At 46.7% G+C, this 19841-nt stretch overlaps 1 protein-coding gene across 1 annotated transcript; it reads right to left on the reverse strand.

Moving 5' to 3' along the window:
• Positions 1–1146: 1146 nt before the first annotated feature.
• Positions 1147–16481, reverse strand: LOC308235209 (very-long-chain 3-oxoacyl-CoA reductase-B-like; the record flags this gene model as incomplete). The annotated part of the gene is made up of 11 exons (XM_080643989.1): positions 1147–2249; positions 2429–2578; positions 3243–3308; positions 3736–3817; positions 4006–4040; positions 4239–4283; positions 8524–8591; positions 8743–8853; positions 9098–9173; positions 15951–15997; positions 16322–16481. 11 exons carry the CDS (start codon positions 16479–16481, stop codon positions 2130–2132), a joined length of 960 nt encoding a protein of 319 aa, XP_080500115.1. The 3' UTR covers positions 1147–2129.
• Between the last annotated feature and the right edge of the window lie 3360 nt (positions 16482–19841).

Consider the following 19841-nt stretch of genomic DNA (forward strand, 5'->3'; position numbering starts at 1 on the left):
AGAGTAACAAAAAACATGGTATTTCATTTGCAATGCATGAGAAATGGCTAACATCGTTAGTCATAAACAAGCTCTTAAAAACCACTAACAGAGACACTATAATGCAAGGAAACTGGACAAAATGAAATGAAATAATACAAGTGGCGATTAAGCATATACGTTGATTTCGCTGAGCAGCGGTGAAGAATAATTTCTCTGCAGTATCACAGTGAGCAGAATAAAGACACGACACCTAATGTCCTTCAGTTTTGAACAGTGTTGTACAGTTTGAGCTCATAAACACTGGGAGGCAGGTTGATGAGAAGGATCTATAGTCAGGGTGAAAGCTCGTTTTGAATCCGTATATAAATTGAGTATCCTTAGCCAGAGCAATTCCAATTCATTGGAATTATTTCAACAAATTAGTTGGGTAATATGCTTAAGTAGTTTTATTGATAAATTTTATTTTATTGCTCCCAGATTTCTCCAAACTTTTTATCATGAAAAATTTCAAACATACAGAAGAATTCAAAGAAGTTTACAGTGAACACCTTATGTGCCTGCCACTTAGACTCTATTATCAACATTTTTAAAAATATGTTTTTATTGATTTTTTTTTTTTAGAGAGGGGAAGGGAGAGGGATAAAGAGAAACATCAATGAAAGAGAAACATCATTGATCGGTTGCCTCCTGCACGCCCCCTACCGAGGACTAAGCCTGCAACCTGGGCATGTGCCCTGACCAGGAATCGAACAAGTAACCTCTTGGTTCATGGGTCGACACTTAACCATTGAGCCACACCAGCCAGGCTATTATCAACATTTTAATATACTTGTCATGTTTCTATCCACTCTATCCATCCGTCTATTTATCTATTAACTCATCTAGTGCATTTTCAATGCATTTCAAAGTACATTGCAGACATCAGTACATCTTCCTGAAATTCCACATATCATTAACTAGAGTTCAATATGATTCTTTCTGTTGTCGCTTTTAACTTTCTGAATTAAATAGAAAGATTCTATCACTCCCCAAATGGAAAGGAATTCATTCATGTATTATTCTAGTTGTGTTGCCATTATTACATGGAGATTTCTGGTTCATTTATGCAGGTGCTTGGTGTGAGCAATGGATTAGATTTATACACACACATGCACACACACACATGCTTGGGCGATCTCTATTTTTAAAATTATTTTTATTGAGATATAGTTCACATACCATAAAGTTCAGCCTTTAAGTGTGTACAACTCAGGTTTTTAGAGTATTCACAAAGTTTTGCGACCACACTGCTACAATTATTTATATATACACATATATGTATATATCAGCAATTTTCAACCTGTGTGCTGCAAGAATTTTTAAAATATGGAATGTCTAACTATTTAGTCAGGGGCACTGACCTCTTTTCCCTTTGATTGTCGAAGAAAAAAAATGACAACAGCCAACACAGCAATAGCTGTTTAGTATGAATGAATCAAAATTGTGCCTAGTTTTTTTTTTTATCAGATTGCAAAAATATATATATTTTGATGTGCTGCAGAATTTTAGTAATTAGGTTATGTGTGCCATGAGATAAAAAGCATTGAAAATCAGTGGTATATGTACATTTACATCTATAAAAGGCTAAGTTGACTCATGCATGCATGATACATATAAAGCTCTCACTGGCGCCAATCATATGCCTATGTTTCTATCTGTCATTGTCGATCGTGAATTTGGTTGACACTTCTATTATAGAGAAATGACAAATGGTGATATTAAAATATTTCTTCTAATTAATTTCCTTTCAATGTGCACGAATTTATGCACTAGACCACTAGTGTGTGTGTGTGTGTGTGTGTATGTATATATATATATATATATACATACACACACACACACACTGAGATTATTATGCATTCAGAGATCATAATAATCTGGTACTCAATATATATATCTCCATGGCTGTCTAGTTGTCTCAGTGCGCATATTAAAAATGCCATTTTTCTGTCAGAGGTTGGAGATGCCACAGTTGTCACCAAATATCCAGGCGTTCAGGTGTCCAGTCCTGTGCCACGGCCTGCTTGTCATCCACCCCCACGTGTGGGACACCTTTGCTAACATCAACAGCCCTGGCCCAGGACTGGGAGGCAAGTGGCCGCACCTCTTCAAGGCCTTCTATGGGAGGGCTTTGCCTTCATCATACCATTGGTCAACAGAAGTAGAAACTTTGGTCCCCAGCGACTGAGACAAAACCAACTGGGCAGGAGGAAAGCCAGCAGGGCAGTCTGGAAGAGGTACCAGGAATCAGGATACACCCACGCGTGGGTCCCCCCGTCTCTTGTGTCTTCCCAGCCCAAGGGAGTGGGGGCCCTCCCCTCCTCTGGACATGTCCTCCCTCCAGAGGAACGACTAGTGGCCCGGGGCAGGGAGGGGAGGGCCCCCAGCTCTACGACCACGAACCCACCTGCACAGCTTGGTTGAAGCATCCAGAGGTTTGGGAGGTGAGACCAAGGGTGTCCAACGCCTGCCGAGCAAAGTCCACGGAATTCAAAACCAGCGTCGGGTATTTTACGTTATTGGTCATATTTGACTCGATCATGAAGGGGCTCACCGTCTGCAGGAAGGAAGGAGTAAGGAAGGGGAGAACTCCCCTCTCACCCTAGCTAGCTCCCAGGCCCTCTTTGAAAATCCCAGAGTCCCGCCCTAGCTGGTTTGGCTCAGTGGATAGAGCGAGGCCTGCAGCCTGGACGGTCCCAAGTTGCGGGCTCGATCCCCAGGAGGGGGCGTGCAGGAGGCAGCCGATCAATGATTCTTTCTCATCATTGATGTTTCCATCTCTCTCTCCCTCTTCCTTCCTCTCTGAAATCAATAAGAATATATAAAATTAAAATAAAATAAATGCAATTCTCTACTTTAAATTTTTTAAAATAAATCCAAATAAATAAAAATATATTTTAAAAAAAGGAAAAAAGAAAATCCCAGAGTCCCACCCACTTGCTACTCTCCCACTGGGGACTCAGCACGCCCCCTCCAGGCCCCGTCCTTCCAGCCTTCCCCTCCAGGCCCCGCCCCGCAGAGGTCCCGCCCCGCAGAGGCCACACACCCCTGCAACAACCCTCCGCTGGGGAGGCTGCTCCACTCCAGTCCTTCGGAGTCACCCCCTGATTGACAGCCTCTGCCCCACCCCGTGAGCGTCCACTGTCTCTGAGCTCCTCCCCCCGCCAGAGCCCCTGGACTCCGGAGCTGCCACTCGGTCACGTCCCTTAGGAGTCAGGCACCTGCACGATGACTCCCTGAGAGTAGTACTCCGTGCCCACTGCCTGCGAGAAGCTTCGCACAAAGGCCTGTGGAGGAAGGAGAGGGAGGACCCCAGGCTCGTGAGCCTCCGTGTGCAGACTCCTCCAGCCCATCCTTGCCCCAGCACCGACCCTGCTCCTAGATGCCCGGATGGCACCAGAAAGCCCCCAATCTCCGCCCCGCCCCCAAGTCCTCACCTTAACCCCTGAATGCTCCGGCGTTCTAAGCCCTCCCGGTATTCCCAGACACCCACCCTCTATTCCACCCGCCAGTCCCCGATCACTCCCACCTCATTGTTCTCTCTTCCCCAAGCCTCCGTTTCTCTTAAAAACAAACAAACAAACAAACAAACAAACAATCCCTGCTGGGCTGAGCCCCAGATGTCTCTCACACGCGGACACACGCGCATTCAGGGTTAAGGCAAGCATCTCAGCGTGGCGGGACAGCCCTCCCCGGTGGGTGGGGCCTGGGTACCTTGGAAGCGGCGTACGCTGATAAAAGTGGACAGGGCTTCTTGTCAGTAAAGGAAGAGATGTTAATGACGATGCCTTTGCGCCTGGAGGAGGAAGCACTTGTTGAAAGGTGACTCCCCCACCTCCACCCCTGAGCCATGTCCTAACCTGAGAAATGTCAGAGGGACGGGGGCGGGTTGGAAACGGCGGCTGGGACAGCTGGGGAAGGGGGAAAGCCTGGAGGTTGGATGGAGGAGGAGCCAGAGGGGAAGAGAAAAGGATTGCCTCTTACCTGGAGACCATTTGGGGCAGGACAGTTGCGGTCATCTGCAGAGAAGAGTGGGAAGGGCGCCGTTTTCCAGTCCTTTCACCTGCCCCCTCCCCCTCAAGTTCCCTCCCATCCCCCCACCTTCTTCTAGGGACTATTCCCCCAGCACCTTCTCCATGGGCAGGCTGTAGGGGGACCACCCAGAGTGGTTAGAGCTATGCTGACCTTGGACTTAGCTCCTCCTAGCCCAGGCTTACCTGGGCCACAGACATGATGTTGCAGTTGATGACATCAGAGAGTCTCTGGGGAAGAAACAGAACCATAGTTTCTCCCTCCACCAACCCTGCCTCAACCCCCACCTTTTCTTATTTCCTAGCTTACTTTGTTTTAAGAAGGAACACTTTTTCTTTTTTAAGTAGCACCTACTAGAATTGATAATGTGCATACCCTTTGACTCATCAACTCCACTTCTGAACATTTATTCCTTTCCAAGATACTCACACATGTGGGGAATGAATTAAGTACAAAGATATTGTTTGCAACACTATCTGTAGTCACACGTAACAGAACACCTCCCCAGTGCTCATCACTGGAGGAATGACTAAATAAATACAGTGTTGCCCTCACTGGTTTGGCTCAGTGGGTAGAGCGTCGGCTTGTGCACTGAAGGGTCCTGGGTTCAATTCCAATCAAGGGCACATGCCATGACTGTGGGCTCGATCCCCAGTAAGGGGCGTGCAGGAGGCAGCCGACCAATTATTCTACCTCATAATTGATATTTCTCTCTCTCTCTCCCTCTCCCTTCCTCTCTGAAATAAAAAAAATATGTATATTAAAAATATATTTTTTTAAAAAATAAATAAATAGCCCCTGGATGCATCACTGTGCAGCAAGTAAAAAGAATGGGGCAGCTATTTCTTCTGATTAGAATAATCCCCAAGATACATGGCTGCTTGTAAAAGGTACAGCATGGAACAGTAGGCTGCCTGACATCTGGATAAAAATGACACATACATGCTTTCATATGTATAGAGAAAATACCTACCACATTTTAAATTGGGGAGTCACTTTGAGGGAGGAGGGAGATTTTCACCTTCATTCCATAAATTTCTCCCTCTGGATTTTTTTGACCCATAAACCTTTTTTTCTATATTTATTTTTATAAATATATATATATTAATTTTTAAAGAGAGTGAGAGGGAGAGAAACATCAATTGGCTGCCTCCTGCACCACCCCCCGCCCCCCGGGGATCAAGCCCCACAACTCAAGCCCCAAATCATGTGCACTAGATGACGCTCAACCAAGTGAGCCACCCTGGCCAGGGTGACCCATAAACATTTTATAGAAGTACTAGAGGTCCGGTGCATGGATTCGTGCACCAGTGGGGTCCCTTGGCCTGGCCTGCACCCTCTTGCAATTTGGGACTCCACTGGTGCATAATTGGAACCGTGGAGGGACTGGGGGAGGACTCCAGGGCGTGTCCAGCCCAGTCTTGCCCAGTCCTGATCTGCCAGACCCCAGCAGCAAGCTAACCTACTGGTTGGAGCATCTGCCCCTGGTGGTCAGTGTGCATCATAAATACCGGTCAAATGGTCGAACGGTCAAACAGCTTAGGCTTTTATATATATAGATACCATACACACACCAAGTGCACAAATCTTTAGTGTAAGAAATGAACACAATACTTTATAAAGAAATAAAGTATTGACAGTTGCCCAGATTATTTCCCTCTGGCAGCCATGACCTTGCCTCCTTCCCACTTAACACCACGTTGACCTCTAAAATGCTCTAGAATGCTTTCCTGTGGCTCTGAAATTCACATAAGTGGGACCATATACTATAATACTCTTTTATCCCTGTCTTCATCTGCTAAACATTATGTCTACAAGATTCATCCATGTTGTGTGAAAGCAGAGGTTTATCCATGTTCATTGCTATAACTTTATAGTGTGTGAATATGGCATGCTTTATTTATCTAATCAAATGTCAATTGATTGACATTTAGGCTGTGTCGAGTTTGGGGCTGTCACAAATAATTTCTCTAGAAACACCCCTGAATGTGTCTTTGGAGCACATGTGTGCTCATACAACCAGGAGTGACGTGGAGGGATGAGAGAGCATGCATATTTCCAACCTTTAGAGCAGTGGTTCTCAACCTTTCTAATGCCGCGACCCTTTAATACAGTTCCTCATGTTGTGGTGACCCCCAACCATAAAATTATTTTCGTTGCTACTTCATAACTGTAATTTTGCTACTGTTATGAATCGTAATGTAAATATCTGTGTTTTCCGATGGTCTTAGGTGACCTTGCTAGCGGTTCTCAACCTGTGGGTCGCGACCCACAGGTTGAGAACTGCTGCTGTAGAGCCAGAATACACAACTAGCAGAATACACCAGAGGCAGAATACACAACTAGCCTCTTTAAATTTGATAAAATCAGCATGTACATTTCTTTGAAATAATAATACTTAACATTTAAAAGCCATCCCTATGGCCCTAACTGGTTTGGCTCAGTGGATAGAGCGTCGGCTGTGGACTGAAAGGTCCCAGGTTCGATTCCGGTCAAGGGCATGTACCTTGGTTGCGGGCACATCCCCAGTAGGAGGTGTGCAGGAGGCAGCTGATCGATGTTTCTCTCTTATCGATGTTTCTAACTTTCTATCCCTCTCCCTTCCTCTCTGTAAAAAAATCAATAAAATATATTTTTTTAAAAAGCCATCCCTATTGCCTGGCTGGTCCTGGCTGGTGTGGCTCAGTGGTTGAGCATCCACCTGTGGCTGAGCACTCACCTATGAACCAGGAGATCACAGTTCAATTCCCAGTCAGGGTACATGCCTGGATTGTGGGCTTGATCCCCAGTAGGGGGCGTGCAGGAGGCAGCTATCAATGATTCTCATCATTGATGTTTCTTTCTCTCCTTCTCCCTTCCTCTCTGAAATATATATATATATATATATATATATATATATATTAAAGCCATCCTGAACTCCTGTTTTGTCTGTGTATGCTAATAAGAGTTGACATTTATGGAGCACACATATTAGATTTATGTGCATTATTTCATCCCATTGTCATAACAGCCCTGTGAGGCCAGCAAAATATTTATTTCCATTTTATAGATATGAAACTGAGGCCCAGAGAAATGAAGTCATTTATCTGAAGTCACATAACTGATAGAAAACAGAGCTGAAAATGTTATATCCATGCATTCTTCTTTTTTAAAATCCTCATCTGAGGATATGTTTACTGATTTTAGGGAGAGAGAGGAAGGGAGAGAGAAACATCGATGTGAGAGATAAACATCAGATCAGCCGCGTCTCATACGCGCCCCAACCAGGGACTGAATCCACACCTTAGGTACTAGGTGCCATGACCAGGAATCAAACCTGTGACCTTTTGGTGTACCAGACAACGCTCCAACCTACTGAGCCACACCAGCCGGGGCCCATCCGTGCATTCTTGATCAGGCAGCTACTAGAGGATACGCTCCAACAGAATAAAGGCGTACACAAAAAGTGCTATGAAATGTGATAGAAAAGACAGGGGCTTCTTAGGAGAAAGAGGAAGGATTTGTGGAAAAGAGGCTAACCAGGCCAGCAAGAAGATGGGATGGCTTGACCTTTTTTTATGTTTTTGGATTATAGTTTCGAGTTGAAGTGGCAATAAGCACAAGGTGCAAAGTCAAGACAATGACTAACTCCAGGGAGAATCAAGTTGTTAGAGGAAGGAAAAAATCGTCACAGTCCACCGCATGGCTCAGCTGCGGACAGCATTCTCACGTGTGGATTCTGTAGCACATGTATGAAATATCATGCTGGGGGACTGGAGCCGGGACGGGGTGTGTCCGTGGTGGGGACACAGGTGTCTGTGAACTGGAACTTCTCCTCCCCTTCCATGGTGGGCAGTTACTAAAGAATGGCTAAAGCTGAGAAATTCAGGTGGGACACTATAAATATATCATTTAAAAGTAGGAGTTATTGCCCTAGCCGGTTTGGCTCAGTGGATAGAAGGGTCTAGGGTTCGATTCTGGTCAAGGGCACATACCTGGGTGGCGGGCTCCATCCCCAGTAAGGGGCCTGCAGGAGGCAGCCAATCAATGATTCTCTCTCATCATTGATGTTTCTATCTCTCTCTCCCTCTCCCTTCCTCTCTAAAATCAATAAAAATATATTTAAAATAAAAAAAGGGAAGAAAAAAGAAGCCGTGGGATTCAAGAATGATCCCAACTGAAAGTTTAAAAAACCACAGACTCTAAGGGGCAGGTACTGGTTTTCCCATGTGGGCCATTCCCCGCTAAAGTTAGCCCCAGGGGGTGGAAAAGGACAGAGCCAGGGAACTTGAACACTTGTACTGGTTGGACAGTGCGGAGGGCGACCCCATCACGTCCTACGCATCAGAGGCGCGCAGCTTTGAAAGCAATTTTCCGACAGAAAGCCATCAACAGAGGGCCCCCTTCTAAAACCCGCAGGCTGCGCGGCTTTCCCACGGAGGGCAGTAGTGAGAGCAAGAATGCTGAGAGGGCAGTCCTCGGTTCACTCACTTTGGCGACGTCCTCACAGTCCAGCAGCGGCACCATGGCATTTTCATACAACATGCCCACGTTGTTCACTGAGCGAGAGGAGACAGGCTGTTTGTGTCGCTCCCACGGCCCCACAGAGACCGGCTGGGGGCAGAGGGAGGGCGACCACAGAGGGTTTCGGGTCAGGTTGAGCCTGGGGGCACGTGAGGGCAGGCTCCTCCGAGCAGGCTTGGGGCATACCCAGGACTCCAATCTCCAGGTCCTTCAGTCCTGTCTTAATGGCCTCGTAGATCTCCAAGCCGCCGGTGAAGTCCACCTGGATGACTCGCGTGAGCCTGCCATGAAGCCGCTCTGGGAAGAGGCAGTGGGAGCCAGGCCCTGAGCTGGAACCCAGTCCCAATTCTGCCCCGGGGGTTCAGCTCCAGCCCCTGCTCCATCCTTCCTTCCCTGGGCCCAGATGCGCTGAAGCCCCGCCCCGCCCGGCCACGCCCCTTGCCACGCCCTCCTCCAATCCCAGCCCCTGTTCCCAACTTTCCCAGCCTAAGACCTCCACCACCTCCACCACCTCCACCACCTCCATCCCAGAGGCTGTCACCTATCTCCTTCGCCTCATGCTCCAACTTGTTCAGGTTGCGACTGATGAGGACGATGTTCAGACCTCTCCGGGCGAGCTGGGGGGAATTTATTTATTTTTTTAAAAATATATTTTATTGATTTTTTACAGAGAGGAAGGGAGAGGGATAGAGAGTTAGAAACATCGACCAGCTGCCTCCTGCACACTCCCCACTGGGGATGTGCCCGCAACCAAGGTACATGCCCTTGACCAGAATCGAACCAGGACCCTTCAGTCCGCAGGCCGACGCTCTATCCACTGAGCCAAACCGGTCAGGGCTGAGCTGGGGGGAATTTAATCGTTTATCCATTAACTAGAGGCCCAGTGCACCATATTGGTAGGGTCCCTAGGCCTGGCCAGTGATCAGGGTCCATCAGGTCCCCCGCCTCCCCACCTCCCGCCTCTTCCTTCCCTAGCCACCCGTTCACCTCCACCGTGAGCCACTCCCCCCCATCCCCGCCCCCACCAGTTGCCCACCATGGTCCGCACCACGCCCTGGTGATCAGCATAGGTCACAGAGAGCAATCCAACTCCCCTTCTTCCGGTGGAACCCCTGAGGGGACACTTTGCATATTTGCCTTTTATTTATAGAGATTTCATAACATGCCCTGGAGCTCTCCTGCAGTCCCTTCCTGGCTGGCCAGCCAACCTACTTCTCGCAATCCCTCCCCAGCCTGCCGCCCTGATCGGCACCTGATTGCTGACCAGGCCAAGGTACTCCACCCGTGCATGAATTCATGCACGGGGCCTCTAGTGCAGATATAAATACTCTCCCCTCCCTCCAGGGTTCCCCTTCTCCCTGTGCTCTCACTTCCCCTCCATTCTTGCCCACCCAAGGTCATCACTCCAGCTTTTCTCCCATCTTCTGCCACATCAAACTTCTCCCTCCCTCTTCCGGATTATTCCCACCAGCATGTGAACCTGCCAAATCTCTCCCTCTTCCCGGTCCAGGCATTGCCTGTCTCTTATCAGCCCACTCCACTTCCCTCAACCTTCTGAGAAAGGACTGTCTCCACTGGTTCTCCTTCCAGAGCCTCTGCACCCACTCCAGTGGGGCCCATCCCCACCATGTCACCCAAACCACTTTGGTCACCAATGACTTCCATGTCGGTAAAGCCAGTGCCGTATTCTGAGCACCTCCCAGCAGCAACCAACACACTGATCACCCCTTCTCCTGGCAACGTTCCTTACCCAGCTTGTAAGACCTCCCCGCTACCCCTAGTTTTTCTCCTCTCCGTCCCAGTTCTCGTCACTGCTCATCTGCTGTACCTCTTAATTTTGGGTGCTCCAGGGAGCACTTTGGGGTGATTCAGCATGTGCTCCTCTTCCTCAGTTATACCCATTCCCAAGGTCATTTCATCTAGTCTTGTGATGTTAAGTAGCATTGAGCCCTTGCCAGTTGGTTGGAGCATCGTCCCATACATCTAAAGGTTGTGGGCTCATTTCCCGGTCAGGGCACATATCCAGGTTGTGGGTTCAATCCTTGGTCAGGGCACATATGGGAGGCAATTGATGTTCCTCTCTCTCTCAAATCAATCAAGAGTAAACAAACAAACAAATAAATAGCATTGAGGTGTCGATGATGCTTAAACTTACATCTCCACATTAACATTCCCTCCGAATGCCAGAGTGGCACACTCAACTGCATGCTTCTCACCTTGGACACCTAATTGTATCTCAAACTTAAAGTGGCCAAAACTAAACTCCTGTTTCCCAACAACCTGTTCCTCCTTCAGTTCAATCCCATCTCAGTAACTGCAGCTCCATTCTTTGAGGTGTTCTGGTAAAAAATCTTGTAGTACTATATTTTGTGAGTCCAGTATCACTCTCATACCAAACCCCAAAAATATTACAAGAAAACTACAAATTAATATCCCTCATATTCTTGGACACAAAGACCCTTAACAAAGTCTTGGTAAATCAAATACAGCAATATATATATCTACACTAATAAAAGAGAAAGATGCAAATTGACCATACCTCTACGACGCCCACCAGCCAATCAGGAGTGAATATGCAAATTAGAAGGACAAAGATGGAGGTGGCCCCACCGCCCAGCTGCTCCAGGTGCAGAGCTGCCGGGTGGGGCAGGACGCCTGCTATGAGAGGGAGGGCGGGGGGCGAAGGGATCTACAAGAGCGGCACTCCAGCTGCAGCGAAGATGAAGATGGCAGACTCCGGCCAGAGTCAGCAGCAAAGGCGGCAGACTTCAGCTGGAGTGAAGGCAGAAGGCGGCAGCCAGAGCGAAGGCCTGGGTCCCAGGTGCCAGAGAAAAACTGGTGCCGGAAGCCAGGGGAAGGAAGGCCTATTGCATGAATCTTTGTGCAATGGGCCACTAGTGTGTGTGCATATATATATATATATATATATATATATATACACATATATATATATATATACACACACACACACACTGAGTGGCCAGATTATTATGACCACCCCATCAGTACTTCGTTGGGCCACCTTTTGCCTTCAATACTGCGGCGATTCTTCTTGGCATTGACTCCACGAGATGTTGAAAGGTGATGCGAGGAATCTGACACCATGCCTGATGAATAGCATGTCCAGTTCTGTGAGATGTGATGGTTGTGGAACCAGCTGCCTGATGGCTCTTTTAACTTCGTCCCACAAATGCTCAATTGGATTGAGATCTGGTGATTGTGGGGGCCACCTAAGCAAGGTAAAGTCTCCCTCATGTTCTTGAAACCACTCCTGCACAATACGAGCACCGTGGCACGGTGCATTGTCTTGTTGGAAGAAGCCATCTCCATTGGGATACGCCATCAACATGATAGGATGAACTTGATCAGCAACAATACTTAGGTATGTTGTGCTATTCAGACGTTGTTCCACACAAATTAAAGGGCCCAAATCATGCCAGGAAAACATGCCCCAAACCATAACACTGCCCCCACCAGCTTGAAGGGTTGTACTCATGCATGTGGGTGCATGCTTTCATGCTATTTCCGTGAAATTCTCACTCTGCCATCTGCATGATGCAACTAGAAACATTATTCATCGGACCAAATGACTTTTTTCCAATGCTCGACTGTCCAATCCTTGTGTTCCTGTGTGAATTGGAGACATTTTATCTTGGTAACTGCAGACAGCAAAGGTGTTCAAACAGGCCTTCGGCTTCTATATCCCATACGATGCAGTGTACGGCTAATTTGCCTACAAACATCAGGTGGTCATAATAATCTGGCCACTCAGTGTATATCTCCTATGTAATAAAGAGGTAATACGCAAATTGACCCTCACACCCTCACAAGATGGCTGCCTACAACCAGGCCAGCAGGGGGGTTAGTGAGGGACAACCAAATGACTGAACAGCAGGCTGTGTGGGGCAACCAGGCCGGCAGGGGGGCAGTTGGCGGTGATTAGGCCAGCAAGGGGGGCAGTTGGGGGCAACCAGGCCGGCAGAGGGGGGCAGTTAGGGGCGACCAGGCAGGTAGGCAGGTAGGTGAGCGATTAGGAGCCAGAGGTCCAGGATTGTGAGAGGGATGTATAACAGTCAGACATCCCCCAAGGGGTCCCAGATTGGAGAGGGTGCAGGCTGGGCTGAGGGGACGCCAGGTCCCATGCACGAATTTCGTGCACTGGGCCTCTAGTATACATACACTGAGTGGCCAGATTATTATGATCTCTGAACGCATAATAATCTGGCCACTCAGTGTATATCCTATATAATAAAAGGCTAATATGCAAATTGTCCCCTCAACCAGGAGTTCAACCAGCAGGCAGGTTGGCCAACTGCCCATGTTCCCTCCCCCTGGCCAGGCTGGCTGGACACCACCCATGTACGAATTCATGCACCGGGCCTCTAATATATATATATATATATTTCTCCCTGAGTGGCCAGACTATTATGCGTTCAGAGGTCATAATAATCTGGCCACTCAGTGTATAATAGATAATGACCAAGTGGGGTTTATATCATGAATTCAGGGTTGGCTCAATATTTGAAAAATCAATCAATGTAATTTACCATATAAACAGACTAAAGAAGAAAAACCATATGATCAATAAACAGAAAAATTATTTTACAAAAGTCAACCCCCAGCCCAGCCAGTTCACTCTGACCACTCAATATCATATTGAATTTCCTAGGCATTGCAAGAAGGCAAGAAAAAGAAATAAAAAGTATACAGATTGGAAAGGCAGAAATAAAATAATTTGTTCACAGATGGCATGATTATCTACATAGAAAATCCCAAGAGACCTGGCCAGTGTGGCTCAGTGGTTGAGGGTCGACCTATGAACTGGGAGGTCATAGTTCAATTCCCATATGCCCGGGTTTCGGGTTCAATCCCTACTTTGGGGTATGGAGAAGGCAGTTGATCAATGATTCTCTCTCATCATTGATGTCTCTCTCTCTCTCTCATCTTCCTCTCTAAAATCAATAAAAATACATTTTTAAAAAAGAAAGAAAATCCCAAGAAATCTAAAAAAAAAAAAAAAAAAAAAAAAAGCTATAAGAACTAAGAAGTGAGCCCTAGCTGGTTTGGCTCGGTGGATAGAGTGTTGGCCTGCAGACTAAAGGGTCCCAGGTTTGATTCCAGTCAAGGGCACATGCCCAGGTTGTGGGCTTGGTCGATGATTCTCTCTCATCATTGATGTTTCTATCTCTCTCTCCCCTCTCCCTTCCTCTCTGAAATCAATAAAAATAAAAAAGAACTAAGAAGTGAGTTTTAGCAAGGTTTCAGGTTATAAGGTCAAAAGTTTGGAGTCATACCTTATATCCAATCTTTCCCATAAATCTTGTCTGCTCTGCCTTCTAAATCAATCCAGAACCCACGTACTTCTCACCTCCAGTGTTATCACCCTGGTCTAAGTTGCCAGCATCGCTTGCGTGAATTTTTTTAAAGTCTCAGCAGAGGTCCTTGCATCCGCTTTGCCTCCTGCAGCATCATATCCCTCTTCTGCTCAGAACCCTCCCATTTCAGTAAATATTAAAGTCCCCAAATTCACCCACCAGATTCTCCATGATCCTCCCTGAAATTGCATCTCTGTCCTCGTCTCCTGCTGCTCCCCTCTCCTTCTCCCTCTCCCTCTGACACAATCACAGTGGCCACCAGCCTGCTTCTCCAACAGGCAATGCTGAAACCGACAGTCAACACGTTTAGGTATTGGAGCATAGAGTTAGTGACACAGGTGTAGGCTTTTACGACATGATTCAAGTGCTTTGGTTGTCAGGTAGCTGGCCGTCAAAGGTTAATAAAGTTAGGTCAGTCATGCCCCAGGGGCCTGCCTGTAAACAAGTTTCAGAAATTTATGCTTAGAAGTACACTTTGCTTGAGATAATAGAAAATACAGCTAGTTACGCCCAAAGCAATGATTGCTTAAGCCATAACCCTGGTCGCAAGATGGTTAGTTTAACTTCTGCCTTTTGCTTTAAAGATAACATCACTGGCACAATTATGAGGTTATTTTGCAGAATCTTGGTTCTTCAATCAACCGCAGTGACAAAAACACCAGACAAGATGCCCTCAGGAACTAAATTAATGAAACTAAGGGAAACCACTGAAGTTTGCACAGAAACTAACCAATCAGGTTTGCCCCTGACCCCTAACCATCAATCTTGGCCTTTAAATACCCTTGAGGGCCTGGCCAGTGTGGCCCAGTGGTTGAGCATCTACCTATGAACCAGGAGGTCATGGTTCCATTCCAGTCAGGGCACATGCCCGAGTTTTGGGCTCCATCCCTAGTAGGGGGCGTACAGGAGGCAGCTGATCAAAGATTCTCATCATTGATGTTTCTATCTCTCCCTTCCCTTCCTCCCTGAAATCAATAAAAATATATATATATTTAAAAACCTTGATGAAAAACCATCAGGGAGTTTGGCTTTTGAGTGAATGCTCATCATTCTCCTGCCTGGATGCCCTGCAATAAACTGGTTTAATGTCCCCACTGCACAGTTCGGTGTCTAATGTTTGGTCACCTGGACAGTTTCGGGGACTCTCTGGTTTAGTAACAATGCTCCCTACCCCAGGGCCTTTGCACTGACTATTTCTTCTCCCCAGAGATCCCTTCTCCCAGTTATCCACAGGACCCGCACCTCCATCAGGTCCTTTCTCACTGCTGCCTTCTCAGCGACACCTTCTCTTGAGCACCCTGTATAAAAATGGGAACCCGCACATCCTCAGGGCTCCCAGTTCTCCTCTCACGGTTTATTTTTCTCCTTAACCCTGACAGCCACTCGACACTCTACATTTCATGTATTTATCTTTTCTTCACACCTGTCCCCCCTCACTCTAGTGAACGTAAGCTCCATGAGGGCAAGGTCTTTTCATTTTTTAAATCTATTTTGTTCACTGCTTTCCTCCCAGCACCTGGAAGATGCCTGGCAACAGAAGTGGTCAATGAATATCTTTTTTTATTTAAAAAAAATATATTTTTTTATTGATTCCAGAGAGGAAGGGAGAGATAGAAACATCAATGATGAGAGAGGATCATTGAGTGGCTGCCTCCTGTACGCTCCCTAGTGGGGATGGAGCCTGCAACCGGAGCATGTGCCCTTGACCTGGGACCTTCCAGTCCGCAGTCCATCGCTCTATTCACTGAGCCACACCAGCCAGGGCAATGAATATGTTTTGAATGAATGAATCAGGGCGATGATGGGGGTGTCCAGAGGCTGTAGAAATCCAGTGTAAACCCCTGAACCAGGCTGGGAGGAGAGGGAAGGCTTCCGGAAGAAGAGAGCGTCTGAGGGAACCAGGTCACGTCTGAGGGAACCAGGTCACGCACATAATTCTCAATCTAGTAAGAGCCCCTGGCAACAGGTAAACCGAAAGCGAAAGCGCCCCCCACCCCCAAGCTCTGAGCCCAGGCTCACCTCGTGTGCATAGGCCTTGCCGATGCCACTGGTGGCTCCTGTCACCACTGGAGGGGAGAGAAGGAGGATGAGCAGGAGGGTCGGCCTGACACTGCCCAGCCCCATCTCAGCCCCTCCCACGGAGACCCAGCCCCACACCCTTCCTGTCCTTATCCCTCATCTGCCTGCACTCTGACTCCTGCTCCCCTCACCTGTACCGTTTCGGGACTCCATGCCCCCCTCGCCCTGGTTGGCCCAGCCTTCCCTTCTCTTGCTTACAGAACTCCCCTCTGCCTCTGCCCGAATCCGGGGCCCTCACCTGTCATCTATCTTGGTTCCTGCGTTCCTGCGGCCCCCATCTACCCACCGGGCTCAGGGCCCTTGCCGCTCACCTGCCCAGGCTCCGTGCGCCCTGAGCCATGGGGCTCCCCGGCGTACCTGGGGCAGCAGGTACACATAGACTGTGCAGCCCACCCCCCACGTCGCCCACAGCAGCAGGCACGCGGCGGTCACCGCCCCCAGCAATCTCAGCGTGTCCCACTCCGACTCCATCGCAGCCCCTTTAAGTAAGTCACCAGACCCAGCGCCAACTCAGGAGGCTACCCTCGGGTTCACCTGCCTGGCCTGCTCCGCGCTAACCCCTCCCGCCTCGCAAGGCTCAGCCCCGCCCCTCGCTCTAGCCACGCCCCGTTCTTTCCCCCGCACCGCTCCTCACTGTCTATGAGGTCACACGGGCTAAATGCCAGCCCACCCCCTACCCTGCAGGCCCAGCGACAGCCTTGTCCCTCCTCCCGCCCGGCTGGGTGAAGCAGACCACAGGTGACCTTTGTTTGGGTCACGGAACTCACCTTAGCGACTGGTGGGAGCCTCACTGGAGTTTTGTCAATACACAGAGTTTGTCAGGAAACCACATGTACAGATTGCTGCTCAGGCAGACTCAAGCCAAAGCCCTCAGTGACTCTGCAAGACCTTGCTCCTCGGCCTCCTTTCACAAATTCCCTTCCTTCCTTCCTTCCTTCCTTCCTTCCTTCCTTCCTTCCTTCCTTCCTTCCTTCCCTCCCTTCTCTCTTTCTTTCTTTCTTTCTTTCTTTCTTTCTTTCTTTCTTTCTTTCTTTCTTTCTTCTTTCTTTCTTTTCCTTCCTTCCTTCTTCCTTCCTTTCTTCCTTCCTTCTTCCTTCCTTCCTTCCTTCCTTTCTTTCATTTCTTCCTTCCTTTCTTTCTTTTCCTTCCTTCCTTCTTCCTTCCTTCCTTCTTCCTTCCTCCTTCCTTCCTTCCTTCCTTCCTTCCTTCCCTCCCTTCTCTCTTTCTTTCTTTCTTTCTTTCTTTCTTTCTTTTCCTTCCTTCCTTCTTCCTTCCTTTCTTCCTTCCTTCTTCCTTCCTTCCTTCCTTCCTTCCTTCCTTCCTTCCTTTCTTTCTTTTCCTTCCTTCCTTCTTCCTTCCTTCCTTCTTCCTTCCTCCTTTCTTTCTTTCTTTCTTTCTTTCTTTCTTTCTTTCTTTCTTTCTTTCTTCTTTCTTTCTTTTACTTCTTCTTAATGTTTATTATTATCGTGGTACAATATACACAACATAAAATATGCCACTTTAATGCTTTTTAAGTGTACAATTCATCAACATTAGGTACATTCACCATGTTGTGCAACCATCCAGTTCCAGAAATATGTCATCATCCCAAATAAGAACTCTGTGCCATTAGATAATCTCTCCCCATCCTTCCTTCTCCCAGCTCCTGGCTTTTTATTTATTTATTTATTTATTTATTTTCATTTTTATAGAGGAAGGGTGAGAGAAAGAGAGGGGAGAGAGACGTGCCCCGCTCAGGATCAAACCAGCAACCCTTTAGTGCACAGCAGCGCGGTCCTGGTCATCTTTATTGTACTTTCTGACTTGATGAATTTGCATATTCTAGATGCCTCATTTCAGAGAAATCATACATCTGTCCTTCAGTTTCTGGCTTATTTCACTGAGCATGATGTGTCTTATTGAAGCCTGTACCAGAACTTCACTCTCTTTCATGGCTGAGTACCGTTCCATTGTATGAATATGCCGCAGTTGGTTTAGTCATTCATCTATTGTTGTTGGACATTTGGGGTGTGTCTGCCTTTGGCTATTGTGACTAATCTACCATGAACATTTGTGTGAAAGTATCTGTTTGAGTTCTTCTTTTGAGTCTCTTGGGTGTATATCTTGGAGTGGAATTGCTGGATCATATGGTAATTCTATATTCAACTTTTTGAGAAATCGCCATACTGTTTTTGATAGGAGCTGTATCATTTTACATTCTCATCAGCAATACACACGGTTTGCAATTTCTCCACATCCTTGCCAACACTGTGACCTTGTGTTGTTGTTTTAAATAATAGCCATCCTAATGAGGGTGAAGTGGTATCTGACTGTGCTTTGATTTGCATTTCCCTAAGGAAGAGATCTATCCTTTTTTTTTTTTTTTTTTAGTTTTTTGTATATTTTTGTTTTCAAGCAACGGGCAGTAGAGTGTAGTAATCAAGAACATAGGGTCTGGAGCCAGGAAGAGTCCCATTTGTTTGTTTGTTTTGTTTGCGTGTTTTTTTAATCCTCACCTGAGGACATTTTTCTTTTCTTTTTTTCCTTTTCTTTATATATCTTATTGATTTTTTACAGAGAGGAAGGGAGAGGGATAGAGAGTTAGAAACATCAATGAGAGAGAAACATCCGTCAGCTGCCTCCTGCACACCCCCTACCAGGGATGTGCCCACAACCAAAGTACATGCCCTTGACCGGAATCAAGCCCGGGGCTTTTCAGTCCGCAGGCCAACGCTCTATCCACTGAGCCAAACCGGATAGGACAAACAGATCTATCTTTCATGAGTTTATTGGCCATTCACATATCTTCTTTGGAGAAATATCTATTCAAATCTTTTGCCCTTAGTTGAATTGAGTTGGTTTTTGTTGTTGAGTTGTAGGAGTTCTTTATATATTCTGAATTTTAATCCCCTCACTGATGTATGATTAGTGAATATTATTTTCTCTTCTATAAAGGCTGTATAGTTTTAGCTTTGTCAGGTCTTTGATTCATTTTAATTTTTTTAAACACATGTTTTTACTGATTTTTTAAGAGAGAGAGGAAGGGAGAGGACGAGAGATACAGAAACATCAATGAGAGAGAAACATTGATTGGCTGCCTCTTGCATGCCCCTTACTGGGGACTGAGCCTGCAACCTGGGCATGTGCCTGACTGGGAATCAAACCCATGACCTCTTGGTGCATGGGTTGATGATCAACCACTGAGCCACACTGGCCGGGCCTCATTTGAATTTTTGCATATGGTATAAGGTAAAGAATAAGCTTTGCTCTTTTGCATGTAAATATGAAGTGTTCCTAGCACTATTTGCTAAAAAGACCATTTTCCTATTGAATGCTCTTGGTACCCCTGTCAAAAATAACTGACCAACAAATAAAAATAAACAAAAAATAACTAACCATGTACGTGAAGGTTTATTCCTGGGCTCTCTGTTCTATTCCACTGGCCTGTCTGTCTGTTCCTCATCCAGTACCACTGTTTTGATTACTGTAGCTTTGTACTTCTTTTTGGCTATTCAGAGTCTCTTAAGATGGTATCCAAATTTTAGGATGGATTTTCCTATTTCTACAAAAACAAACAAACAAAAAACACTGTTGGACTTTTGATAGGGATTGCACTGAATCTGTAGATCATTTTGGATAACACTGAGATCTTAACAACATTAAGTCTTCCGATCCATGAATGTGGGCTGTCTTCTATTTATTTGTGTCTCCTTTAATTCTTTCAACAATAGTTTTTTAAAAATATGTGTTTTTCATTGATTTTTAGAGAGAGGGGGAGAGAGAGGAGAAACATTGATGTGAAAGAGAAACATTGGTCAGTTACCTCCGGCACACATCCCCAGGGTTGTGGGC

This window comes from Plecotus auritus (assembly GCF_963455305.1).
Source record: "Plecotus auritus genome assembly, chromosome: 10".
In the NCBI taxonomy this organism is placed as follows: domain Eukaryota; kingdom Metazoa; phylum Chordata; class Mammalia; order Chiroptera; family Vespertilionidae; genus Plecotus; species Plecotus auritus.